The sequence below is a fragment of the Pseudopipra pipra genome, chromosome 5 (genome assembly GCF_036250125.1).
Source record: "Pseudopipra pipra isolate bDixPip1 chromosome 5, bDixPip1.hap1, whole genome shotgun sequence".
Lineage (NCBI taxonomy): Eukaryota > Metazoa > Chordata > Aves > Passeriformes > Pipridae > Pseudopipra > Pseudopipra pipra.
The window spans coordinates 75,212,924-75,240,126 of NC_087553.1; the positions used below are offsets into that span (position 1 = coordinate 75,212,924).

The 27,203-nt window shown below is 61.7% G+C and overlaps 1 protein-coding gene across 8 annotated transcripts in view; it reads left to right on the plus strand.

Annotated features, from left to right (window-relative positions):
- The window catches only part of SHANK3 (SH3 and multiple ankyrin repeat domains 3), a 265,221-nt gene that overhangs the window by 228,222 nt on the left and 9,796 nt on the right, over positions 1–27,203 (plus strand). For 2 of the 8 annotated variants that reach the window (XR_010430985.1, XM_064656809.1), the window contains exons 19-24: positions 1,332–1,412; positions 4,708–4,731; positions 6,423–6,550; positions 8,345–8,450; positions 17,899–20,245; positions 25,522–25,574. Coding sequence is in view for 5 of the 8 variants with exons in the window: in XM_064656809.1 (XP_064512879.1) it covers positions 1,332–1,412; positions 4,708–4,731; positions 6,423–6,550; positions 8,345–8,450; positions 17,899–20,245; positions 25,522–25,549 (2,714 nt within the window). In the remaining 3 variants the exon portion in view is untranslated. Of the gene's footprint in view, positions 1–1,331; positions 1,413–4,707; positions 4,732–6,422; positions 6,551–8,344; positions 8,451–17,898; positions 20,246–23,371; positions 25,116–25,521; positions 25,575–27,203 lie in introns of those variants that run through there. The other 6 variants (XM_064656805.1, XM_064656808.1, XR_010430983.1 and 3 more) reach the window with 5 other exon arrangements.

A 27,203-nucleotide genomic window follows, 5' to 3' on the forward strand; every position in this document is an offset into this window, starting at 1 on the left:
AGGGATGGATGGGATCAGGGGGATGGGAGCAGGGGGCCGGGATCAGGGGGATGGGAGCACAGGGATGGATAGGATCAGGGGGATGGGAGCAGGGGGCCGGGATCAGGGCGCTCCCAGCGCAGCACGAGGGGCGAGGGGGAGGGAGCAGCTCCGCTGGCACCGAGAGCTGCAATTATGTTGTCACGGCACAAAAGCGGAGCCGTGGGAAAGGCTGAGCTCGGGAATCAGCCCTGGGACCCCCGGGGGTGCCACTGGCCCCTTCTCCCGGTGCTTCCAGCCCCGCAGCCGGGGAGCAGCCGCCTGGCACTGCCCGGTGCCTGCTGCCCATTCCCGGAGCCCGGAGCCGGGTGGCCGCTCTTCCAGCGTGGAGTGCGGGGACCGGAGCCGGGTCCCCCGTGCGGGACCCCCCGTCTGCAGTGGGGCCGGGGGGCTCAGACCCTCCTCGCCCCCTCCCCGGGGTGCCGGGGGCCTGTGTGGGACTGGCTCGGGCTGAATCCGCCCCGTTGGGTCCCTGATGCAGCAGCAGAGCCTGGAGCTCCAGTTGCCATGGCAATGCCTGAGCGTTGAATCCAGCATTGTCAGCGAGCGAGGAGGAGGAGGAGGCACCCAAGTGAAGAGGAAGAGCCTTCAACTCATCCCCGTGCCGGTGGGCTCACGGCTCATGGCAGCCCGGGATAGGGAGCCCTCGGGGCCATTCCCACGGCCCGGCCCGGCCGCCACGTGTCCCGGTTGTCCGCCGTCGCCGAGCCGGACGCCAGCGCTGCCGTAGGGCCGGAGCGAGCGGAGCATCGTCCCGGCCCCGGGCCCGGCGGAGGAGGGTGGGTGGGCTGCGCTCCGGGGGCCGCGCCGAGGCGGGAAGGACAGACGAGGCGGGAAGGAAGGAAGGAAGGACAGCCGGAGCCGGGCCCCACCGGCCGCGTTCCTCCCTCCCAGCCCCGGCCATGGCGGGGCCGTGACAGCCGAGCCCCCGCGGGCGGGCGCTGCCCGAGCCGGGCTCCACTCGCGGGGGGCTCCCGTGGCCGGAGCCTCCGCGGCGGCCGCAGGGGGGAAGGCGCAGCCCAGGGACATGACTTGGACTCTGCTCCTCGGCTGAGGGCTCCACGTTCCTGCGGGAGCTCCGGGGGCCTCGCCCCGTGCCCGGGACTGTGGCACCGAGACCATGAAGAAGTTCGCTTCCACGCGCAGCCTCAATAAGATCCTGCAGCAGTGCGACTCCTCATCCCGCGAGTACGAGGAGATCCAGGCTGTGGAGAAGAAGTGGCACCTGCATCTGGCCACTCCTCGTAAGTTCCTGGACAAGAAATGCAAAATGCCGTCTCTCTTCCTTTCAGCTCCGCCGCCTCCCAAGAGAGCGCCCAGCACCACCCTGACGCTGCGGTCCAAGTCCATGACGGCCGAGCTGGAGGAGCTGGGTAAGGGCGGGGGGCTCTGCCGGGCGCGGGGGGCTCCTCCGGGCACGGGGGGCGTGGGGAGCCGGGGCTGGAGCTCTCCCGGTGCCGGTTTTCCCGGAGAGCTGCATGAGCGGGAGCGCCGGGCCACGTTGTCCTGCCGCGCCGGAGCTGCCGTCGTGCTCGGAGGGGTGTGGGGGGCTCGGAGCCCGTGATTGCAGGATTAGGGGTGCGGGACACCCCCCCCGGAGCCACCCACCCCTCCGGTGTCGCATCCCCGCGGAGGCGGCCGGGGGGAGGACGTTGGGTGTCTCCGTGTGCTTGTGGAGGGCTCGCCGCCCCCGGGCCCCGGCCGGCAGGAACCCTGTTCCCAACCCTGCTCCTCATCCTGTTCCTCTCCCTGCTCCTCACCCTGCTCTTCTGTTCCTCTCCCTGTTCTTCACCCTGCTCCTCACCCTGCTCTTCTCCTGTTCCTCTCCCTGTTCTTCTCCCTGCTCCTCACCCTGCTCTTCTCCTGTTCCTCTCCCTGTTCTTCTCCCTGCTCCTCACCCTGCTCTTCTCCTGTTCCTCTCCCTGTTCTTCACCCTGCTCCTCACCCTTTTCCTCTCGCTTCTCTCTCTTCCTCATCCTGCTCATCTCCGGGCTCCTCTCCCTGCTCCTCTCCCTGTTCACTCTGCTCCTCTCTTTGTTCCTCTCTCTGCTCCTCTCTTTGTTCCTCTCCCTGTTCCTCACCCTACTCACCCGACCCCTCTCCCTGCTCCTCGCCTTCCTCACCCCTTTCCTCACCCCATCCTCTCTCTGCTCCTCACCCTGCTCCTCTCTGTTCCTCACCCTGCTCACCCCACTCCTCATTCTCCTCACCTTCCTCACTCCTCTCCTCTCTCTGCTCCTCACCCCGTTCCTCACACATTCCTTACCTTCCTCTCCCTGCTCATCTCCCTGTTCCTCACCCATTTCCTCACCCCTCTCCTTTCCCTGCTCCTCACCTTCCTCACCCTCTCCTTTACCCTGTTCCTCACCCCTCTCCTCTCTCCACTCCTCTTCCTGCTCTCCACCTTCCTCACCCCGCTGTTATCCCTGCTCCTCACCCCTCTCCCTCTCCATCCCTCTCCTCACCCTTTTCTCATCCCTCCCCTCTCCCCTCTCCTGTCCCTGCTCCCACACACCCGGCAGCCCCAGGGTTTTATTCCCCCCACCCTGTGCCAGGTGAGCTCCAGGTGAGCTCCAGGTGAGCTCCAGGTGCGGTGCCCTCCCCTCTCTGCCCTCCCCCTGTGCCCACAGCCGTGCCCACCCGCTCCCACTCCACGGCTTCCCACGTTTCCAGCTGCTTTGCTCTCCGGCTGGAACTCCGTGTTCCCGGATTCCCTGAAAGCCTCTCCACCCCCCCCCCCCACTTCTCCCGGCCCTTGTGGCCACCCCGGGGGTGTCCCCAGTGTCACCCACCGGTGGGGGGGGGCTGGTCCCTCCCCTCGGTCCCTCCCCTCTCCCCAAGGGTGGCAGAGGTGCCACCGGACAGGGTGGCAAGTGGGGCAGCGGCCACGTGGCCCTTGTGGCTGGATGGGCAGTGGGAGATGTGGAGAGACCCCCTTGGGGTGGCCACGGAGGGAACCCCATCCGGGGAGACTTTGGGGCATCCGTGTGCCCTGGCACAGGTTGGCTCTGCCAGGAGAGGTGCCGGGGCTGGCACAGGAGGGGGGACGGGCTGCCACCCCCGAGGGCACCGGCAGAGCCAGAGGAGCTGTTGCCGTGGAGATTCAGGGATTTTCCCTGTGGGAATGTGCCCTCCTGCACCAGGAGGGTTTAGGGATTTTCCCTGTGGGAATGTGGTGGTGTGGCCATGGCACAGGGTCCAGTCTCGGCTGGGAGGGACCCCCTGGAGCGCAGGAGCCTTGGCAGGACCCCACATCCCCCTGTTTTTCCATGTCCTTCCTTGCTTCCCTCCCTCGGTGCGTGACCAGGATTCCCAGCCTCGTGGGCTCCTCAGAGGAGCCAAATCCAGTGCAGTTGGGACAGATCTCAGCATTCCAGGGCTGGAATCAGCCATGGTCATTCCAGGGCTGGAATCAGCCGTGGTCATTCCAGGGCTGGAATCAGCCGTGGTCATTCCAGGGCTGGAATCAGCCGTGGTCATTCCAGGGTTGGCATCAGCCATGGTCATTCCAGGGCTGGAATCAGCCATGGTCATTCCAGGGTTGGCACCAGCTGTGGTTTATTCTACGCTGCTCTCTCTGCCTTTATTCCCACCCTGATCTGCTCCCTGCGTCTCCAGACCTTTATTCCCAAGCCAAAGGCTCTCTCTTTACCAGGATCCATTTGGAATGGCCCCTTTCTTCCACTTTTTGCCCTTCCCTGTGTCCAGACCCATCCCAGACTCCCGGGTTCCCACTCCCACCCTTGGCTGTGACCCAGAGAGCCGTTCCCAGCCGTGTGCTGTGTCCCACCTGGAAAGGGGTTGGGAGCATCAACCTCCTGGCTCCCAGGAGAGGGATGTGGAGGCAGTGACTGGTGTCAGCCCCCGTGTTCCCAAGGAATTGCAGTGGTCAGTCCCTTCCTCAGCCCTGTGGATCGGGGAATGTCCCACCTCATATCCCACAGGGAAAATGGGGAATCATCCCCCCTCCCACACCTGACCCTGCAGAGGGAGTTTTCGTGTGGATCAGCACCTCAGGCCGTGTCTTAGAGCCCTCTCCCCTTCCCAAGGGACCCTGGTGGCAGTGAAGGGACATTCCTACCTGCAGCTTCCCAGGGGAGCTCTGTCAGGTGCTCCTTGCCCCGTTTTCCTTGGATCCTGTCCCTCCCTGCAGCTCCCAGGACACCCCACAGCCCCACTGAATATTCCCTTGCTGCCTGTCATGCCAGTCCCCTTGGAAGAGCAGATTCCCAGCAAGCTGCAAACAAAGCACTCCTGTCCCAGAATCCCGGCCGTGCTGGATGCAGGGAAGGGCTTTGGGAAGGGCCGTGGAGAGCAGGGAGGCACTGAAAGCTTTGGAAGAGCTGCCTGGGCATCAAATGCACCCAGCTCTGCTCCTGGTCTGGCTTCCCTCTGCTTCCCTGCTCCCACGGGGAGGGTGAGGGATGGGTGGATCCCAGCGGATCCCAGGGCTGGGATCAACAAGGCGCTGCCCCCCCCCGCCCTGCCCAGCCTTTGTCCCGGCAGAGGCTCCACATCCCGGGCTGGATCCGGCTCCTGCCCGCCTGCCAGAGGCAGGGGAGCACGGGGAGCAGGCAGGGCAGGCAGGGCAGGCAGCCAGGCTGGAGCTGGGCTGGAAGCAGGAACTGTGCATGCCATTCATGTTGTCTTTTGTTTCTTGCTTCCAAGCCTCCATGCGGAGAAGGAAAGGGGGTGAGTGAAACTGCACATCCTGGGGCTCCTCCCTTCCCTGCCAGCACCCCCCAGCACCCCCCAGCACCCCCAGCACCCCCCAGCACCCCCAGCACCCCCCAGCACCCAGGCAGGGGCACCCCAGCACCCCGAGGGGCTGGATGGGGTCACTGTCCCCGCAGAGTCCCCCGGGATCATCCCGGTGGCAGCCGGAGCTCGGGGTTGGCACCAGTGCCATGGTGGGGTGCCAGGAGCCGGGGTGGCCGTGTGGGGCTCCCCTTGGCATGGGCAGGATGCCAGTTTGTCCCCAAATTCCAAAGGCTGCCGTTCCCAGGGGCGATCCCTGCCCCGCGTTTGCTCCGCGGTGAAAATTCGCGCAGGAACTTCCCCAGGTGGGATCCCCGTCCAGGGGAAGGGGCTGTGCCATGTCCAGTGTTGTCCCAAATGTCCCAAATCTCTTCTCCTGCCTCTGGGCAAGTTGTCCCACTGCTCCCAGCATTCCCACTGCTCCCACTCTGAGGCTGTGCCGGGGATGTCACAGGAGGGACGCGACAAAACCGGGAGGGTTTGGATGGAAGGTGTCCCTGCCCCTGGCAGGGGTTGGAACTGGGTGGGCTTTAAGGTCCCTTCCAACCCAAACCATCCTGGGATTCCTGCCAGGGCCGAGAGCCAGGAATGGACAATGGGGAAGGAGCCAGAGGCTCATCCAGCTCCGTGTTCCCGCAGCGCAGCCCTGGGGCAGAGGGGAGGGAGCCCTGGAGGCCTGAGCTCAGCTCTGACCCTTCAGAGCCAAAACTGTCCTGGGGGTTCCTGCTCCTGCTCCTGCTCCCCGAGGAGCTGGGAATGTGAGGAACCAGCTCCTCCATTGCAGTGGGGGGGGGACAGGGAGGCAGCTGGGCAGGGAGGAGGTGTGGGGGGACTCTGAGGGACCCCCCACCCTCCCCTGCACTGGGCACATCCCTCAGTGCCCTGAGGGGGCCACACCAGGGTCCCCTGGGTGAGGACAATCCGCTGGGGTGTCCTGGCAGCGGAGATGGCTCCGGGATGCTCTTTCTGGAGTGGAAGAGAAGGAGCTGGGGAGACCTTGGAGCCCTTTCCAGTGCCTGAAGGGGCTCCAGGAGAGCTGGAGAGGTCCAGGATGTTACATCCCCGTTTGTCCCAGACACTGGAGTGACACTGGTTGTGCTGGGGACACGGAATGTCGGGGCCATCCAGGCACCTGAGTCCACTCAGATGGACACATCCCAGTTTTTCCCAGACTCTGGAGTGACACTGGTTGTGCTGGAGCCTCATGGAATCCCATGGACATCCACATGTCCATGGTCCCTGTGGCACCCGGGTTTCCCATCACCTCCCACTCCTCCTTTGCCCGCCCGGGGGAACTCGGCTCGTCCCGAGCATCAAAAATAAATCTGGGAAAAATTTGCTCTTTCGTGTGAGATGGAGGATTCCTTGGAATGTGGCACAGCCAGGAGCAGCCCCTCGGGTGCTGGCAGGTCAGAGCCAGGATGGGGTGGGAAGGTGGCCCAGCATGGCATGGCATGGCACGGTGCCACCCTGAGCCGAGCGGGATCCCAAACCCCCCCAAATCCTTGGAAAGCTGCTGGCTGGGGAGGAGAGGACGAGCTCCCCGCGCTCCCTGCTCGGGGCTGTCGGAGGGGAGGTGTCCCCTGGCCCTCCCTGACCCCTCGGCTCTCCCCCTTGGATTGCAGAGAAGCTGGATGAGATCCTGGCGGCCGCGGAGCCGGCGCTGAGGGCGGATATCGTGGAAGCAGATTCCAGGGCAGCCACTGTGAAACAGAGACCAACCAGCCGGAGGATCACCCCTGCAGAGATCAGTGTGAGGGACGGGGACAGGGCTGGGAGGGAGGGACAGGGAGGGAGGGGAGGGACAGGGATAGCAGGGAGTGGGGGGAGAGGCAGTGAGGACACAGAGAGGGATGGGAGAACACGGAGGGAGAGGGAGGAGAGGACATAAAAGGAGAGGAATGGGAAGGCATGGAGGGAGAGGGATGGGAGGACATGGTGGGAGAGGGATGGGAGGACATGGTGGGAGAGGGATGGGAGGACATGGTGGGAGAGGGATGGGAGGACATGGTGGGAGAGGGATGGAAGGGCACAGAGGGAGAGGGAGGAGAGGACAGGAAGGGAGAAGAATGGGAAGGCATGGAGGGAGAGGGATGGGAGGACATGGTGGGAGAGGGATGGGAGGACATGGTGGGAGAGGGATGGGAGGACATGGTGGGAGAGGGATGGGAGGACATGGTGGGAGAGGGATGGAAGGGCACAGAGGGAGAGGGAGGAGAGGACAGGAAGGGAGAAGAATGGGAAGGCATGGAGGGAGAGGGATGGGAGGACATGGTGGGAGAGGGATGGAGGGGCACAGAGGGAGAGGGAGGAGAGGACATGGTGGGAGAGGGATGGAAGGGCACAGAGGGAGAGGGAGGAGAGGACACAGTGAGGGAGGGAAGGGAGGACACAGAGAGGGATGGGAGAACATGGAGGAAAAGGGATAGGAAGGCATGGAGGGAGAGGGATGGGGAGCACAGAGGGAGAGGAATAGCAGGAAAAGGTGGGAGAGGGATGGGAGAGCAGGGAGGGGAAGGGATGGGAGAACACGGAGAGGGAGAGGGAAGGGAGGGCACAGAGAGAGAGGGATGGGAGGACAGGGAGGGAGAGGGAGGAGAGGACACAGGGGGAGAGGGAGGGGAGAACACGTGGTACAAGTGGAGCTGCTGATGGGCTTGTGCTGGGAGGGGGATTCCCCAGGAATAGGGAGGGAGAGAGTCTGGGAACACCAAGGCGCAGGGCAGGAGCTGGGGCTGAGGGGGGGTTTCAGCTCTCTGGGAACCCCATCCAGGCCTGGGAACCTGGCTGGATTTCCCAGGAAGGGTATAAGAGCAGGCCTGAAGGAGCGTGGAAAGCCGAGCTGGAGCGCTGAGCCCTCGGGATGGGGGGCTGGGATTGGGATGGGATCAGAGGCGAGGGAACAGGGAGGGAGCAGGAGGGGCTGTGCCAGCTCCAGCATGGCTGGATTGTCCCAGGGCTGCAGGGGGTGGGAAGCAGCACCTGGAGTGGGAGGGAAGGTGGGACAGGCAGCTCCTGACGGGGCACAGGCTGCCCAAGGGAGTCACCCTCACTGTGCCACCCTGGGCATGGAGCAGCCAGGGAGAGGGGATGGGGGATAACCCTGCCAAGGGCGACATCCCAGGGTTTGGAGATCAGGGGTGGGGCAGGAGCAAGGACAGGGAAGTGCAGATCTCACCAGAGAGCTGCACCAGATCTCACCAGAGGAGGATTCTTGACATTGTCCCCAAAGGTTCGTGGTGCCACCAAACCCTAAAACCGGCTCTGGTGGGTCCTGGACCTTGTCCCAGAAGGTTTCTGGTGCCCCCAAGCCCAAACCCCCGGTGTGGTGGGTCCTTGGCCCTGTCCCAGCAGGTTCCTGGTGCGGGGGGAGGTGCAGGAGAGGGGGGTCCATCCCTGTCCCCGGGCACAGGGCACAGGGCCGGGCGGGCAGATCCCGTTTCCCGGGCTCAGTCGGAGGGTCAGGAGGGCTGAGGGGAACTGTGGGCTCCTCCCAGCTGGCTCTGGCTGATCTCAGGACTGGGAATTCCCTGGTTTTGCCTTGCAGTCCCTCTTTGAACGCCAGGGCATGGCAGCACACTCGGGGGTCCTGGCGGGAGCTGAGAAGCCCCACGTTTCCCTGCGCAAAGGAATTCCACGGACAAAATCCGTAGGTAAGGCAACCTGGGGGGGGAAATCCCTTTGGGAAGAGGAAGGATGGGCCCTGTGGGCAGGAAAGGCTCAGCCCTTTCCAGCTCTGTGAGGTGGGAGCGTCCCGTGGAATTCCTGCTCCCAGGGCTGCCTGGTCCTGCTCGGGGTGGGAGGTGGGGTTGGAGCAGTCCAGGGGTTCCCTGCTCGGCTCTGCCAGGGACAGGGGGCTCTGCCAGGGACAGGGGGCTCTGCCAGGGACAGGGGGGCTCTGCCAGGGACAGGGGGCTCTGCCAGGGACAGGGGGCTCTGCCAGGGACAGGGGGGCTCTGCCACCCTCCCTCTTGGCACATGGGATGGAGGGTTGGAGTGTCACCCCTGGGCTGGCACAGGCTGAGCCGTGGGGCAGGAACCAGCTGAGCTGTGGCTTAGGAGAAACAGGACAAGGTCTGGAGCAGGCACCTGGTGGTGGTGGGTCCTTGATGGTGGGTCCAAAAGGTTCATGGTGCCCCCAAACCCGAAAACCGGCTGTGGTAGGTCCTTGACCCCAATGCAACAAATTTATGGTGCCACCAAACCCAAAAACCAGCTGTGGTGGGTTCTTGACCCTGTTCCAGCAGATTTATGGTGTCACTAAACCCAAAACTGACTGTAGTGGATCCTTGGTTCTGTCCCAAAGGGTTTCTGGTGCCACCAAACCCAAAAACCAGCTGTGGTGTGTCCTTGACCCTGTTCCAACAGGTTTATGGTGCCACCAAACCCAAACCCACCTTCTACCAGCCCAGGTTGCTCCAAGCCCCCTCCAACCTGGCCTTGGACACTTCCAGGGATCCAGGGGCAGCCACAGCTTCTCTGGGCACCTGTGCCAGGGCCTCCCCACCCTCCCAGCCAGGAATTCCTTCCCAGGGATGTGCTCCATGGAAAGGGATAATTGGAAGTGACCCCCCAGGGCATCATTTGGTTGTGAGGGCGATGCCAGATCAAACTGTGTGTTTAACACATGGAATAAGTGTGTTCAAAGGGTGCTTGGGAATGTTCAGAGCCCCAGGATTTCTGTGGATACACACCTGGGACAGGTTGGGATGGGGGCAGCCAATACCTGAAGTTCCACAGGAAATGGAGCTGAGATAATCAAGTCTGTGGGATTAACCTGAGAAAGAAAATAGGAGAAGGAATCTTTAAAAAAACCAAAAAAACAGGAAAATTGGGTATTTCAGGGGCTGCCCCGTGTTGGGGAAGCTCCTGCCGTGACTTCCATGGGTTGAAAGTGCCCAAGGCTCTGGAGGGTTGAGCTGGAAATTGGATAAAATGGGGTAAAATGATGCAGGATGTGCAGGATTGAATCTGTCTCCTGGGAACATGGCAAAACCCCATCCAAGCCTGGTGTCCCAAACCTTCCACAGTGAGCAGGGAGGAACTGGGACTTTCAGTCTGATTTATGTCGTTCTTGATCTTGGAGGTGGATCCTGCCCCAGTGCCAGGGGCTGGGAGGAGGATCCAGGGGCTGTGGGGGACAGGGGTGGGTTCCCAAACCGGGTCCTGGGTGGTTGGTTCAGGGGTGAGAATGAGGAAATGCTTCAAGAGCAGAGGCTGCTGAAGGTTCAGTCCAACCCCAAAGAGCTGGAAATTGTGTTAAAGGGATCTGTTGTGTGGAATCCAGGGATGGATCATGGCTTGGGAAACATCCATGGAGCTGCTGCCAGGGCTGGAGCCCCTCTGCTCTGGAGCCAGGCTGGGAGAGCTGGGGGGGTTCCCCTGGAGAAGAGAAGGCTCCAGGGAGAGCTGAGAGCCCCTGGCAGGGCCTAAAGGGGCTCCAGGAGAGCTGGAGAGGGACTGGGGACAAGGGATGGAGGGACAGGACACAGGGAATGGCTTCCCAGTGCCAGAGGGCAGGGATGGATGGGATATTGGGAAGGAATTGCTGGCTGGGAGGGTGGGGAGGCCCTGGCCCAGGTTGCCCAGAGCATCTGTGGCTGCCCCTGGATCCCTGGAAGTGTCCAAGGCCAGGCTGGAGCAACCTGGGTTAGTGGAAGGTGTCCCTGCCCATGGCAGGGGTGGAACTGGACAAGTTTAAGGTCTCCTCCCCCCAAACCATTCCACGATTCTGTGAAATACAGAATCCTTGCCCGTGAGTTGCTCCTGAGTGCAGTTGGTGCCTCAGGAAGCCCCTCCAAGCCCTCACTGGGCTGTGCAGGTCCTGCCAGGGATCTCTGCAAGCAGAGGCAGCAAAAGGTGGGATCTGAACAAGCTGGGTTTGTGTCAGTGTGAGATTTGCTGGGATGTCTGTAGGGATCAGGAAGGACCTTCTGGCTCTGCAAGTCCCTGCCAGGAGGGGGGAGCCGGGGGGGGTCGGGCTCTGCTGCCAGGGAACAAGGGACAGGCCAAGGGGAAACGGCCTCAGGCTGGGCCAGGGGAGGGTCAGGTTGGGACTGAGGAGGAATTTGTTGCTGGAAAGGGTGGGGAGGCCTTGGCAGGGGCTGCCCAGGGAGGTTTGGAGTGCCCATCCCTGGAGGTGTCCCAGGAAGGCCTGGCCGTGGCACTCAGTGCTCTGGGCTGGGGACAAGGTGGGGATGGGGCCCGGGGTGGATCCATGGGCTGGGAGGGCTTTTCCAGCCTCAGGGATCCTGAGATCACACTCCTGAGCACGGAGTGCAGGGTCCCCTGGACCTCTGGTTTGTTGGTGCCCTGACCTGGCTGGTGCAGCCACACCCCCCCTGCAACAAGCGATTAAAAACTCCCCTTTAATCTGCATCAGGAGAGATGAAATCCGAGTGGGAGATGCCCTGCTCAGAGCAGGAATAGCTGCAGCTCTCACAGCACATCCCAGCAAGAAATCCAGGGAAAAAACCCTCCGTGGCTCCGGTGCTGTTCCCGCCGGGATTGCCGTGTCTGTCCCCACCGAGGGACAATCCGGGGAGGGGACACGGAGCACACCCAAAGCAGCACCTCTGAGAAACCTGAGGCTGATTCCCGTGGAATTCCAGAGGAGCTAAAATAGCAGAGAGCCAAAGCGGAGAAATTGGGTTGCAATTGGCTCCTTTTAGAAGTCCTTGAGCTGTCATTCCCCGCCCACGGCAGCGGCTCAGCCCGGCACAGGCAGTTTGACTTCATGATAAAAATCACTACTGCCAGCGAGGAGGGAGCTGGAAAAATAAGCAGGGGTTGGTTGGGTGGATTTTTGGGGGGGAGAAAAGCTCCGTGGCATTTGCATGTTCCACAGCTGCTTCAGATTCCCGGGGACTCGTGAGGAAAAGATCAAAAGATTTCGCGTGTTAGAGCTAAAAATTCCCCGGGATGAAGGTAGCTGGTTAACCCCCGCCTGGCTCCGAGGGAAGCGGGATGAGAGGAATATTTCCACCAAGATGGGAAGAAGTGCACTGCAGTGGGGAGGCTGGGAGGGAAGATAATCCCTGTCAGGCTTCCAAGAGAGCTGCCACACCATCTGCTCCGGCAGCAGGAGTTGGAAACGCTGGAGAGGCTGCAGAGCCACCCGGGCTCTTCCCAGAGCGAATTCCAGGGGATGGAGACAGGTGGTTTTGCAGGGATGGAAGGGGGAGGGTCCCCAGGGCTGTGGGGGGAAGATGCCCCATCGTGCCCAGGTGCTGTCATGGTGTTCAAATTGACATTGAGGATCATCATGGGATGGTTTGGGTGGGAAGGGACCTTAAGGATCATCTCCTGATGTTCCACCCCTGCCATGGGCAGGGACACCTTCCACCAGCCCAGGTTGCTCCAAGCCCTGTCCAACCTGGCCTGGGACACTTCCAGGGATCCAGGGGCAGCCACAGCTTCTCTGGGCAACCTGGGCCAGGGCCTCCCCACCCTCAGTGAAAACACCTCCTTGGATGCCAAGTGTCTCCTGCTCGGCCAGACTGGGGGTTGTGCCAGTCCTGGGCACCAGAGGAGGGATATGTTCATCCCTGGGCAGCAGAGGAGGGAGATGTTCATCCCTGGGCACCAGAGGATGGTGATACTCTCCCACTTTCCAATTCTGGACACAAGGGAAGCTGTGAAATTTAACACCCTCCTGTTGCCAGGGCTGGGTTTGGGAGCTGCTCCTCCATCCCTGCTGCTGGAAAGCAAGGCTGGGAGCAGAGGGGTGGGCCCTGGATGGAGCCACCTCATTAGCCAGCCCCAATTAATGCAGAGGCAGGTCCTCCCAGGGATTTAAGGCTGTTATGGCAACAGGCCCAGAGGCATCATGGAAAGGCTTTGTGTTTTCCTGGGAGATTAGTAATGCATGGAGCTTGCTGGCAATGGCAGGGGGGGTTGCCAGGAGCCAGGCTGCACCTGGGAGCATGATTCCCACTGCAGAGCAGGCCCTCTGAGTGCTGGGGGGCAGGACTGGTCCTTACTGGGCCCTACTGGTGGCCGGAGGCTCCGTTTGGACTCCAACTCTTTATTCCCGTGTGTGTCGACCTCCTTTTTTGATTCCCGTTGCTCCTTTGGGACTGTGTGTGTGTCCCACTGCTCTGGGGACGGTGTGTGGTGTTTTGGGGAAGCTGAGAGCCCAAATTCCATGGACAGAAGCCAAGAGATGAGTCTGTTTATTGGTCACTGAGGTTTAACCTTCCTGGGGATGGATCAAGAGCGGGGGGAGGATCCAGCGGCAATGGGGGATTGTTCCATTTGGGACAGAGAGGTGCTGCCTTTTCCCAGGGGTCATTCCCACCTTCCCCATCCCTGTGAGGGCCTGGAGTAGCTCACAAGGTTCCACATCCGTGAGGTCTGGGGGAGTTGGGAGTACTCAGTGCCAGGAAGGGAAGGACTCAGACACCGTGTGTTTTCCTGGGGCACAGGGAAGAGCTGGATTGGGATCCAGGACTGAATCACAGAATCCTGGAGTGGTTTGGGTGGGAAGAGAATTTAAAGCCCATCCAGTCCCACCCTGCCATGGGCAGGGACACTTTCCACCAGCCCAGGTTGCTCCAAGCTCTGTCCAGCCTGGCCTTGGACACTTCCAGGGATCCAGGGGCAGCCACAGCTTCTCTGGGCACCCTGGGCCAGGAGGGTCCTCTGGTGTCCCTCCCTCTCTGCTCGGGGAGAGGCTTCATTCTGTCCCTGTGGTTGCATTGAAATATTGGTGGGGAATGTCCTTCTCTCCTGGACACTGTTCTGTACAGGACTGGGAGGGGTGGAGGATGTGAACAGGAGAATTCACATAATCCTGACACAACCTTGTCTGGCATCTGGAGAGGCCCTGGCACAGGGTGCCCAGAGAAGCTGTGGCTGCCCCTGGATCCCTGGAAGTGTCCAAGGCCAGGTTGGATGGGGATTGGATCAACCTGGGCTGGTGGAAGGTGTCCCTGCCCATGGCAGGGGTGGCACTGGATGGGCTTTAAGGTCCCTTCCCACTGGGATTCTCTAGGGAAGAACTTCTGTCCAGGTGACATTGCCACAGGCTGTGGAATCTCCTTCCCTGGAGATATTCCCAAGCCATCCAGACACATCCCTGAGTAACATGCTCTAGGGACCCTCACTGGAGCAGGGGGTTGGACAAAATGACCTCTGGTGGTCCCTCCCAGCCCCCCCCATTCCGTGATGGCTCCGAGCTCGGTGCTCCAGGGAATCCTGCCCAGATCCAAGGAGCACTGCCAAGGGCTGGGGACAGTGAGTGGTGCCAGGGTGAGACACAAGGCCTGACTCAGCTGCTCCTCACTGGCAGTGGCTGGAAAGCAAGGGCTGGCTGGGAGGGCTGGGCAGCTCTCCCCATCCCTGTGTCTCCCCTGCCTCCTCAGGCAGGAGCTGCTGGTCCAGGCTGGGCCTGGTGTGCCCGGGATGCTGCTGGAGGTGAGCCCAGCTGTGCCCAGGGGGGCAGGAGGGCAATGGCCCCGGGGCTGTGGCAGCCCCAGTGTGGGCACAGGCCCAGGGCAGGGATTGTCCCTGTGCTGGGAACTGGGGAGGCCCCCCTGGAATCCCGGGGGCAGTTCTGGGCCCTCAGACAGGAGAGACCTGGAGGGGCTGGAGCGTGTGCAGGGAAGGGAAGGGAGCTGGGAAGGGTCTGGAGCAGCAGGAGGGGCTGAGGGAGCTGGGGGGGCTCATCCTGGAGCAAAGGAGACTCAGGGGGGACCTTCTGGCTCTGCAAGTCCCTGCCAGGAGGGGGGAGCCGGGGGGGGTCGGGCTCTGCTGCCAGGGAACAAGGGACAGGCCAAGGGGAAACGGCCTCAGGCTGGGCCAGGGGAGGGTCAGGTTGGGGCTGAGGAGGAAAATTCCTTCCTGGAAAGGGTTTTCCAGCCCTGGCTCAGCTGCCCAGGGCAGGGGGAGTCCCCATGCCTGGAGGGATTTCCAAGCCCTGTGGATGTGGCACTTGGGGACGTGGTCAGTGGTGGCCTTGGCAGAGCTGGGGGCGGTTGGACTCGATGGGCTCACAGGGCTCTTCCAGCCTTAACAATTCCATGATTCTGTGATCTGTGAGACCAGAGCAGAGCTGGAGAAGGGGGGGCTGGAGACAGAGTCATCAGCAGAGCGTGGGGGGTGAGGAGGGAGGGGGATGAGTAAGGCTGTGCTTGTTTACTCGGGCTCAGCACAGTCGGCAGCACCGGCACTCGCAGGTAGTGAAGGAAGAACCTGCCAAGGTTCTCTTCCCTCCCACCTCTCCCATCCCTGAGCAATCCTCTGGTGGTTTTCTCGCTGAGGAGCAACAGGAGATGTTTGTTTTCCCAGGGAATAGAGAAGGTTCCTCTATTCCAGGGCACAGGCTCGTATCCACTGCCAGCTTGGGCACCGGGGCTGGGGCAAAGGCAAGGGAGAATTCCCGGGGGAAGCAGGAGATTCCAGTCCAACCATCAGCTCTAAGCAGGGTCAGCTGGGACACAGATCATGTTCCTCGGGGTTTTATCCAAGTCTGGTCTCTCCCTCCAGGGACACGGGTCAGGTGTGGGATTTGGTGCCTGTCCTTGTTGGGATTCGTGGGGTTCCTGCTGGTCCATTCCCATCAAGGGCCTTCTAAGATGTCTGGCTGCTCATTGCCTTTGGCAGTGACTGGGATGTGCTTTTCCATAGTGTCCCTGCCCATGGCAGTGCCTGGGATGTGCTTTTCCATAGTGTCCCCTACTATGGCAGTGCCCTGGATGTGCTTTTCCATAGTGTCCCCTACTATGGCAGTGCCCTGGATGTGCTTTTCCATAGTGTCCCTGCCCATGGCAGTGACTGGGATGTGCTTTTCCATAGTGTCCCTGCCCATGGCAGTGCCCTGGGTGTGGTTTTCCATAGTGTCCCTGCCCATGGCAGTGCCCTGGGTGTGCTTTTCCATAGTGTCCCCTACTATGGCAGTGCCCTGGATGTGCTTTTCCATAGTGTCCCTGCCCATGGCAGTGACTGGATGTGCTTTTCCATAGTGTCCCTGCCCATGGCAGTGACTGGGATGTGCTTTTCCATAGTGTCCCTGCCCATGGCAGTGACTGGGATGTGCTTTTCCATAGTGTCCCTGCCCATGGCAGTGCCCTGGGTGTGCTTTTCCATAATGTCCCTGCCCATGGCAGTGCCCTGGGTGTGCTTTTCCATAGTGTCCCTGCCCATGGCAGTGCCCTGGGTGTGCTTTTCCATAGTGTCCCTGCCCATGGCAGTGCCTTGTCGAAGGCACTGACAGGTTTTCCACAGTGTCTCCTGGAGGAGAGATGGGATGTGGTGGTGTCCCAGTGTCAGCCCTGCTCCGGCAGCCATGACCAGGGCATTCCAGGAGGAAGATCCAGCTTCTCCAGTGGATTTCCTGCAGTAGCTCTGTGCTTGGCACATCCATGCCCATCTGCAGGCCGGGCAGTGCATTCCCAGGATGAGCTCTCCTGGCACTGGGCCGTGTCCTGTGACAACCTGGGCACGGTGACCGAGCTCAGTGCTGCCCAAATACCCTGGTTTCAACTCCTGGCCATTCCCAGAAATAGCCATGAAAGGCAGGACTGGTGTTTTGGATCTTGATGCTGCCGAGAGCACGACAACGTCTCTCCCGAATCAAACCATGGCTCCATCTAGTGCAGGATCCCATCCCAGGCACTGCTGCCAAGCAGATTCCCGGGGGGGAGGGAAAACAGGGCACAGATGAGATAATTCTCCCGAATTCTCAGCGCTCAGGGGGTTCAGGGCACAGAACAGCTCCAAAAAAGCTCCTCCGTGGCTTTGTCCAGGCTCCCTTTGAACCTGTTCCGTGCTGCCAGTCCATTATCCCGCCTCGGGAGTGCAAATCCCCAAACTGTTCCACAAAAATAGCCCGGCTTTGAGCACGAACAACAGCATGGGATGAAAGTCCAGTGCCAAAATCCTCCCTTTTGTCCCCATTGGACTCTGCCTTGGGTGGAATTGCTGACGGACGCCGGGCGCGGTTGCCGGAGCTCTTCGGTGCCGGTGGACGGTGCAGGAGGAGCATTTTCTGGAAAGGAAGAGCTTTAGAGGCAAAAAAAATCCTCTCGGGAGCGGTTTGAGACCTTGAGAGCAGCGGAGCAGGGGCTGGGAAGGAGTTTTGGCGAGCGAGGGGTGAGCACAGGGAATTGGGGGGTGGGATGGGGGGGGAGCTGAGGCCAAAGGCTGGAGTGTGGAGGGGGGGATTGTTGTGTTAATGGATTGTAGGATCATGGAATTGCTTAGAATGGCTTGGGTTGGAAGGCACTTTAAGGTCATCTGATTCCAACCCCCGGTTTTTCCTCCCCTTACCTTAAAATCCTTCCAGTCTTTCCCAGAGCATTCCCAGTACTTGGCAGAGCTCTGGCTGCGCACCCGGGGAGCCGGTTCACAGTAAGAACGACGGAATCCGCCTTCTTCGGGCTCTTCCAACGCTCAGAATCCGTCGCTCGAGTTCCTGCTAGACCCTGCAGAGCTCAGTCTGGCACATGGGAACATATGTAGCCCCTCGGGGAGCCGGGAGGTGTGAGGGGAGCGGCGCGTGCGGAGCCCGTGCCGGGGCGACGCTGCGGCGGGTGCTGCTGGCACTGGGCTGTCTGGCACCTCGGCAGGTGGTGCCGGGAGGGCTGAGGGAGCACGTCTGCAGCCCTGTCACTGGAGAGGGCTCAGCCTGGCGGGGAAGGGTTGGGCACAACCCCCCCGGTGGGAACTGAATTGGTGGGAGATGTCATGGCTGCTCCGAGGGACGAGGATGCATTTCCAGATGGAAATGCTCCAGGAGTCATAGAATGGGTTGGAAGGGATCTTAGAGCCGATCTCATTCCATCCCCTGGCCGTGGGTAGGGACCATTGGCCCTACCATTGACCCCTAGACCACATTGCTCCAAGCCCCATCCAACCTGGAATCACAGAATGGTTTGGGTGGGAAGGGACCCTAAAGCCCATCCAGTGCCACCCCCTGCCCTGGGCAGGGACACCTTCCACCAGCCCAGGTTGCTCCAAACCCTTTCCAGCCTGGCTTGAAAAGATGAAAAGTCACCTCAGATAGAAGCTGGGGTGGGGGGACTGACCCCCCCCAGTTGGTGGCACTCTGGGTTCTCAGGGAGCGTCCCCTCTGACGTCGCCGTTCCCCCTGTTTTCCAGGTGAAGACGAGAAACTTGCTGCTTCTTTGCTCGACGGGAAGTTTCCCCGGAGCACATCCATGCAAGACACTGTTAGGGAAGGACATGGGATTCCACCGCCGCCCCAAACAGCCCCACCCCCGCCTCCTTCTCCATATTACTTCGACACAGGCCCCCCTCCATCCTTCTCGCCACCCCCGCCCCCGGGAAGAGCTTACGACACCATCAGGTCGAGCTTTAAGCCCAGCCTGGAGGCCAAGCTGCACGGCCTCCCGCAGGTCATCAGCGCGGCCGAGATGTACGACCAGGCCAGGACGTCCATCCCTTACCCCGAGCGGCAGAAGAGGGCCCGATCCATGATAATCCTCCAGGATTCCTCTCACCTCCCCGTGGAGCCCACGGAGATCCCCCGGCCCGGCCCGTCCGCCACCCCCCCGGAGAAGCTGAAGCGGAAGGGGAGGGTCATCGACAACCCCTACGCCAACATGGGGCAGTTCAACGTGAGCCTGTTCGCGCCCACCAAGCCACAGAGGAAGAAGAGCCCGCTGGTGAAGCAGCTGCAGGTGGAGGACGCGCAGGAGCGGGCGGCGCTGGCCATCACCGGCGGCTTCAGCAGGGAGCCCTCGCCCACCCGCCGGGGCCACCGCCTGGGCGGGGTGGAGTACCAGCACCACGCCGGCATCGCTCAGGTCGAAGCCACAGGCATCCCCTTTGCCACTGCCATCGCTGGCGTCATGAAGGACCGAGACCGTCGCCTGGATGAGAGGCGGAAATCCACTGTCTTCCTCTCGGTCGGGGCCATCGAGGGGACGCCCCCCCCGCCCAGCGAGATGCCGTCCCTGCAGCAGTCCAGGTCCATCGATGAGCGGTTGTTAGGAAGCCGAGATGTTCTACTGCCTTCCCCCGTCTCAGCTTTAAAGCCATTAATTAGCAGCTCATCCTCAACGTTCATCCACCCCCTCACGGGAAAGCCCCTGGATCCGAACTCCCCACTGGCGCTTGCGCTGGCCGCAAGGGAACGGGCCCTGTCCACCCAAGTCCCATCCCGGTCGCCCACCCCGATCCACAGCCCCGACTCAGACAGAGCAGCACCCCTGTTCGTGGACATCCAAACCAAAGAACCAGAGAGGGGCGACTTGGAGAGCTTGGTGTCCCCCGCGTACTCCCCCGGAGGCAAAGGAGTGATCGGAGCGATCGGAGCGATCGGAGCGGACTCTGGGACTTTGGCCCCCGCCAAGAGCCCCTGGGGGACTCCGTCCACACTGAGGAAAGAGACCGAGGCCCGAGCGGAGACCCCGGGGAAGGAGGAGAAGAAACCGGAGGACAAGAAGTCCATGATCATCAGCATCGTGGACACGTCGCAGCAGAAGACCGCCGGCCTCATCATGGTCCACGCCACCAGTAATGGCCAAGACGAGATAGGACTTGAGATAAAAGAGGAGACCCCGGCCGTCCCCGAAGTCTGCACGGAGCCGGCCGAGCCCCCCAAGGCAGAGCCCCAGCCCAGCCCTGTGGGGAAGCCTCCGGTCAGTCCCGCCGCCGACAAGGCGCTGGGCCAGGGGAGCTCGGAGGAGGAGGTGGAGCCCTACACGGTCACGCTCCCGCCGGCCCAGCTGTCCTCCAGCGACGAGGAGACCAGGGAGGAGCTGGCCAAGATAGGGCTGGTGCCTCCCCCGGACGAGTTTGCAAACGGGGTCCTGGTGACCACCCCCGGCACACCCGTGAGCCACCTGGCTACGCCCAGCACGCCATCCATACCAGCGGCAGCAGTAGCACCTTCTACCACTGGCGGAACACCCTCAGGGAAGCCCTCCGACGCCCCCGCAGCCCCGGAGTCCGCCGCGGACTCGGGAGTGGAAGAGGTGGACACCAGAAGTTCGAGCGACCATCACCTGGAGACCACAAGCACCATCTCCACGGTCTCCAGCATGTCTACGTTGTCCTCAGAGAGCGGGGAGCCCACCGACACGTACACTTCCTTTGCGGATGGACAAACTTTTATACTCGAGAAGCCACCAGTGCCTCCAAAGCCAAAACTCAAGTCCCAGCTCAGCAAGGGGCCAGTTACTTTCAGGGACCCACTTTTGAAGCAGTCTTCGGACAGCGAGCTCATCTCCCAGCAACATGCGGCCACGCTGGCGTCCGCCAGCATCGGCCGGCCACGCTACCTCTTTCAGAGAAGGTCCAAGCTATGGGGGGACCCCATGGAGAGCAGGCCCATCCATGGGGCTGACGATGACAAGCCAACTGTGATCAGTGAGCTAAGTTCCCGACTCCAGCAGCTGAACAAGGATACACGATCACTGGGGGAGGAACCGGCCGGGTCCACCTTAGATCCCGGGAAGAAGTCGCCGGTGGTCGCGGCACGGTAAGACGCCGGCGCCGGCCGGGGCGCGGGGAGGGTCGGGGCTGTGTGGGGGTGTGACTGTGCTGAGTACCCGGGCTGTGTCCTGAGGGGCGTTTCAGAGGCGGCAGGAGCTCGGCGGCAGTGCCGGGACGAGCTTCCCGGGAGCTTCCCGGGAGCCGCGGGATCGTGGGATCGGCTCCTCGCACACGTCGCGAGTCGCTGTCGCTTTTCCCTCCCTGCCGTGGCTCCGTGTCCCTCCTGTCTGGCGCTGTCGTGACGCTGCTGTGCCCAGTCCTGGGTTTCACCCTCCCTGTGTGCTCCTGAACGACAGCAACGTGTGTTCCTCTAGCGCTTCTCATTCCAAAGGATCTCCGGATGTTGTCCCGTGTCGGAGCCGTGGGCGGTCCCTGACGGGTGGGAGGGTCAGGAGGGTGATCTGAGACATCCCCCACACAGGACACAGCCTGACCTGTGCCCACTGGGCCCCGTTCCTGCCTCACCCACCCAGCCCTGAAACCAAAAACCTCTAAACTGGAGTCCGAGATTTGGGCACAAACCCCGATAAAGCTTCGAAATGTGAAGTTACAGCAGGAGGTGACCCAGAATCTCCAGTGTCACACTGCCCTTTGAGGTGCAGCCCCACAACAGCACAGAGCCACCTTGAGCAGTGTCACTGGTGTCACCCAGTGGGTACCAGGGGCCCGGTGAGGTGCAGGGAGCTCCGGGTGAAGGGCAGCCCTTCCCTTGGAAAGGCTTTTCCCACCAAACCTCCACGTGGTGCTGGCACAGCAGGTGACATTCCAGGCTGTGGTGTGAGGGACAAAGTGTCCCTTTGTGTCCCAGGGGAGTGTGGGGTCATTCCAGCCTCCGTCTCCCTGCGGTGCCCTCGGCAGTGCCATCCTGGTGGCACCACCTCGGGGGCACCAAACTGGGGCTGCTGGAACTGGATCTGGGGGTACCTGTGCCCCTTGCTCAGGTGACAGCCATTCGTGTCCCACCCGGGGTCCCTCTCCCTGCCCTGCTCAGGTCCTGTGCCGGATGCATTTGGGGACCCTCTGGAATCAGGCCCCCCACAGCTCAGTGCCAGCTGTGCCCACCTCCAGTGGTGCTGGAAAACGTGGGGGCTCTCTGGTTTTAACAGCAGCTCCAGCAGTGCCCCCCTGCCAGGGGAGCCCTCTGGGGGAAGGGGAGCCCTTCCCTTGGGAAGGCTCTTCCAAAAGGCTCTTCCAACCAAACCACCGCGGCCTCTGGTTGTCCCTCCCCGTGGTGCTGGCACCTCTGGGGGGCTGTTTTGGGCCCCCCTGACCCCTCTCACTGGCTCTGGTGTCTGGCTGCGAGTCCTCTGTCTCCCAGTGACTCCAGGTGGGAACACAGCCCCCCATCCCTGTCCCCATCCCCTCCCTGGCCTCCCCATCCGTGTCTGTCTGACCTGCTGATCCCCCCCCAGCAGGGACCCCAATTTCCAGGAGCATCCCTTCGCCGTCCTCCGCTTCTCTTCAACCCCCTCCTGCCTCCAGCGCTGCTTCCCTGTGATCCCTGTGCTTCCCATGGCACTGCTGACCCCCCAGGAGCAGCAGAGCCCCTGGAGCCCCCCGCCCTCCTCGCTCCAAACCCCCTTCCAGCCATCCCACAGAGTTAAACCTTCCCATTCCTTTGCCCAAAGTCACGGCCTTTCATCTCTGAAATTTTCATGCTCCCGGTTGGTGGCAAAGACTTGAAATATTTCCCAGGAAATGGGCTGTAAATAGAATATTTAATGATGTCAGTCCCTCTCCCGCGTTGTCCAAGTTCCTCTCTTTTATGGAATTGCTGTAAATTCAGGAAATAATGGAAGGAGCAGTTAGGTAAGGGTGGGATGACCCAGTTCAGGACATGGTTTCCAGGTCCTGGAACTGTCTGGACAAGGACAGGGTCACCTAAACCTCCCTCAAGAGCTGCCTGGAGCCAGAGGTGTCCTGGAATCCCACAGGGAACAGGGACAATGAGGTGTCCTTGTGTCCCACAGGATATGGGGACAATGAGGTGTCCTGTAGTCTGGGGATGGGGACACTGAGGTGACCTGGAGTCCCACAGGGATGGGGACAGTGATATGTCCTGGAATCCCACAGGAATGGGACACTGAGGTGTCCTAGAGTCCCATGGGGAACAGGGATACTGGGGTATCCTGGGGTCCCATGGGGATGGGGACACTGAGGTGTCCTGGAGTCCCACAGGAATGGGAACAGTGAGATGTCCTGGAGTCCCACAGGAATCGGAGCAGTGAGGTGTCCTGGAGTCCCACAGGAAACATGGACAGTGAGGTGTCCTGGAGTCCCACAGGAATGGGAGCAGTGAGGTATCCTGCAGTTCCTCAGGAATGGGAACAGTGAGGTGTCCTGGAGTCCCACAGGAACAGGAACAGTGAGATGTCCTGGAGTCCCACAGGAAACATGGACAGTGAGATGTCCTGGAGTCCCACAGGAATGGGAACAGTGAGGTGTCCTGGAGTCCCACAGGAAACATGGACAGTGAGATGTCCTGGAGTCCCACAGGGAATAGGAAAGGTGAGATGTCCTGGAGTCCCACAGGAAACATGGACAGTGAGGTGTCCTGGAATCCCACAGGAACAGGAACAGTGAGGTGTCCTGGAGTCCCACAGGATCCTGGAGTCCCACAGGAAACATGGACAGTGAGATGTCCTGGAGTCCCACAGGAATGGGAACATTGAAGCATCCTGGAGTCCCACAGGAAACATGGACAGTGAGGTGTCCTGGAATCCCACAGGAACAGGAACAGTGAAGTATCCTGGAGTCCCACAGGGATGGGAACAGTGAGGTGTCCTGGAATCCCACAGGAACAGGAACAGTGAGGTGTCCTGGAGTCCCACAGGAATGGGAACAGTGAGGTATCCTGGAGTCCCTCAGGGATGGGGGCTGTGAAGTATCCTGGAGTCCTGCAGGGGACAGGGAATTTCTTCCTGCCTTAATTCTGAATTTACAGCAGTTCCATCCAAGGGCAGGGATTTCCCTGCACGTGGCAGCTCCAGGTCAGGCCCTGGAGTGTTTCCCTCTCAGAGCTCCCGGGGGTCCTGCCTGGACACCCCGGGATGAGATGACACGATCCATAACTCCCTCCATTGCTCTAACTCTGGCTCTGTCTCCTTCCAAGACGGGCTTCCACGGAAGGACGTTTGACCAGAGGGACTGAGAAAGAGGCCAAGAAAGACTGAGAATGGGAACGTGAGGTCAGAGTTGAGGAACTGCTGGAGGCAGTGTTGGTTCCATCCCCCCGGGACCGGGACGAGGCACACCAGCGTGCCCAGGCTGAGAGGGGCTCGCCTGGCACAGCCCCTGCACGGTCCTCACCGGTGGTGACAGTGACAGCAGAGCAGAGGGACAACCTCCTTTGGGCCTGTCCTTGGGAAGGAGTGATGGCCCCTGTGTGGGGACACACGGACTCGGCTCTGCTGGAGCTGCCCCGGCAGTGTGAGGCCGACAGCACCTTCTTCCTGTTTAACGTGGAATCACAGAGCCATTGAGGTTGGAAAAGCCCTCTGAGCCCGTCAAACCCCACCCAGCACTGCCAAGGCCACCACTGACCCCTGTCCCCAAGTGTCACATCCACAGGGCTTGGAAATCCCTCCAGGCATGGGGACTCCACCCCTGCCCTGGGCAGCCCATTCCAGTGCTTTACAATCCTTTGGGGGAAGGAATTTCCCCAGGATCCAACCTGACCCTCCCCTGGCCCAGCCTGAGGCCTTTCCTCTTGTCCTGTCCCTTGTTCCCCGGGAGCAGAGCCCGACCCCCCCCGGCTCCCCCCTCCTGGCAGGGGTTTGTAGAGCAGTGACGGATCCTGGAAGATCCAGCCCGCTGAGCTGTGGGAGAGGGATGAGGTGTCCCGGTGTCTGTGGCTGCTCTGGAGCCCATCCGGGGTGGCAGGAGCTGATCCCGAGCAGTGGGAGCCGATCCCAGGCAGGGGGAACCGATCCCAGGCAGGGGGAACCGATCCCAGGCAATGGGAGCTGATCCCGAGCACAGGGAGTCGATCACAAGCCATGAGGGTTGATCCCAAGCCCCGGGAGCCGATCCCAAGCCATGGGGGTTGATCCCAAGCCCTGGGAGCCGATCCTGGGCAGGGGAGCTGATCCCAGGCAGGGGGAGAAGATCCCAGGCAATGGGAGTCAATCCCAAGCCTTGGGAGCTGATCCTGGGCAGGGGAGCCGATCCCAAGCCATGGGGGCCGATCCCAAGCCATGGGGGCCGATCCCAAGCCCTGGGAGCCGATCCTGGGCAGGGGAGCTGATCCCAGGCAGGGGGAACTGATCCCAGGCAATGGGAGTCAATCCCAAGCCCTGGGAGCTGATCCCCAGCCCCGGGAGCCGATCCTGGGCAGGGGGAGCTGATCCCAAGCCCCAGGAGCCGATCCTGGGCAGGGGGAGCCGATCCCAAGCCCCGGGAGCTGATCCTGGGCAGGGGGAGCCGATCCCAAGCCATGGGGGTCGATCCCAAGCCCCGGGAGCTGATCTTGGGCAGGGGGAGCTGATCCCCAGCCCCGGGAGCCGATCCTGGGCAGGGGGAGCTGATCCCAAGCCCCAGGAGCTGATCCTGGGCAGGGGGAGTCAATCCCCAGCCCTGGGAGCCGATCCTGGGCAGGGGGAGCCGATCCCGAGCCCCGGGAGCTGATCCTGGGCAGGGGGAGCTGATCCCAAGCCCCGGGAGCTGATCCTGGGCAGGGGAGCTGATCCCAAGCCCCGGGAGCTGATCCTGGGCAGGGGAGCTGATCCCCAGCCCCGGGAGCTGATCCTGGGCAGGGGAGCCGATCCCGAGCCCCGGGAGCCGCGCGAGGTGCCCGCGGCGCAGCGGGTCCGTTGTGTGACATCCGTGTCCCCAATAAAGCTGACGCTGACGACTGAGCGGTGTGTGCGTGTGCTTGGGGACCCGCTGACCCCCAGCCCGGGTGACTCCACGTGCCAGGTGACATCCCCGTCCCGTGTCCCCCCCGTCCCGCGCCCGGCCGTGCCCATCCAGCCTCTCCAGGCTCCCGTCATCCCTCATCCCGCACAGTCCCGTCGGATCCGCCCCTCCCAGTGACTCCCCAGGAGCATCCCGAGCGTCCCGGGGCTGTCTGGGGGCTCCCGGGCCGGGTCAGGGGGTGCTTTGCCGAGGGGTCGTGCGTGTGTTTGCTCGTTTGCTTGTCTGTTTATCTTTAAGCGACAGCCCAACACGCCCAAAGTGTCACGTGAAGCAGAATTTGAGCTGCCAAACGGAGCGTTTCGGGTGCTGTTCTGCAAACCCACCACTTGCTTTGTATTTCTACAGATCTGAGAGAGAGAGAGAAGAAAAATAAGCCCTTGGGGCATTTAGTTCCCAGGGTAAAGCTGCCTCTTTTTCCTCAACTCCTCGATTAATTCTGTTTCAGTGAACTGGTGTAACATCCCTGGCACAAGCTTTGAGCCGCTGCAGATACAACCCCCTGTTTCCTTGTAGGCTTCGGGTGTTTCCTGGGGGCCAAATTCCTGCGGGAAGCGGAGCTTTGCTCCGGAGCTCGAGGGAATTGGCCACGGAGAGCGAGTGGAGAGGGCTGGAATCACTGAGGGCAGTGCAGAGACGGGCACTCGGTGCCTTTCCAGGGGGAGGGTGGGAATAGGGGGGGTTTTGTGTGGCAGTGGGGTTTGGAGAGGAGGTGGCCCCGTGTGGGACGGAGATGGGCAGGTTTGGACAGGACATGGCCAAGGTTGAGGACTGAGGAGGAGGTGGGCAGGTTAAAGGAGGAGGTGGGCAGGTTAAAGGAGGAGGTGGGCAGGTTGGAGGAGGAGGTGGGAAGGTTTGGGAAGGAGGAGGGCGGGTTGGAGGAGGAGATGGGCAAGTTTGGGAAGGAGGAGGTGAGCAGGTTTGGAAGGAGGAGGTGGGCAGGTTAAAGGAGGAGGTGGGCAGGTTGGAGGAGGAGGTGGGCAGGTTTGGGAAGGAGGAGGTGGGAAGGTTGGAAGGAGGAGGTGGGCAGGTTGGAAGGAGATGGGCAGGTTTGGGAAGGAGGTGCAGGTTGGGAAGGAGGAGGTGGGCAGGTTGGAAGGGGGTGGGCAGGTTGAAGGAGGAGGTGGGAAGGTTGGAAGGAGGAGGTGGGCAGGTTTGGGAAGGAGGAGGTGGGAAGGTTGGAGGAAGAGGTGGGCAGGTTGGAAGGAGGTGGGCAGGTTGAAGGAGGTGGGCAGGTTTGGGAAGGAGGAGGTGGACAGGTTGGAGGAGGAGGTGGGCAGGTTGGAGGAGGAGGTGGGCAGGTTTGGTAAGGAGGTGGGCAGGTTAAAGGAGGAGTTGGGCAGGTTGGAGGAGGTGGGCAGGTTTGGGAAGGAGGTGGGCAGGTTGAAGGAGCTGGGCAGGTTGGAGGAGGAGGAGGGCAGGTTGGAAGGAGGAGGTGGGCAGGTTGAAAGAGGAGGTGGGCAGGTTAAAGGAGGAGATGGGCAGGTTTGGAGAGGAGGTGGGCAGGTTGGAAGGAAGAGGTGGGCAGGTTTGGGAAGGAAGAGGTGGGCAGTTTGGAGGAGGATGTACCCACCCTTGGCACAGCTCCACCCCACTTCTGCCACAGCCATTGAGCTTGGAGATGCTCAATCCACCTCCACAGGTGCCTAAAAACATCCGTGGCTCCAAGGATTCCTCTTCCCAGGGGAGGAGGTTTCTGCAGGGAGGACACGGACAGGCTGGTGGGCCCTCGGCCTCGCAGGGGGGGCTCAGGGAGGCAGGAGCTCCCTCAGGGAGCCGTTGCTCTTCCCTCCAGGTTGCCATGGCATTTTCCCAGCATTCTCCAGGGATGGCAGGCTGAGGATGGGGAGCTTTTCCGTCAGCAGGGCCGTGGGGAGCACAGGGATGAGCTGCTGCAGGTTGGGCAGTGGAAAAGCTGGAATTTTAGGGGGCTGCGATGGAGGGGGCACCCCCAGCCCGTGATCCCGGGGGATCCCGAGCTGCCACCAGCCCAGAGGCTCCTGCCACCGGCTCCAGGAAGGGGTTTTGAC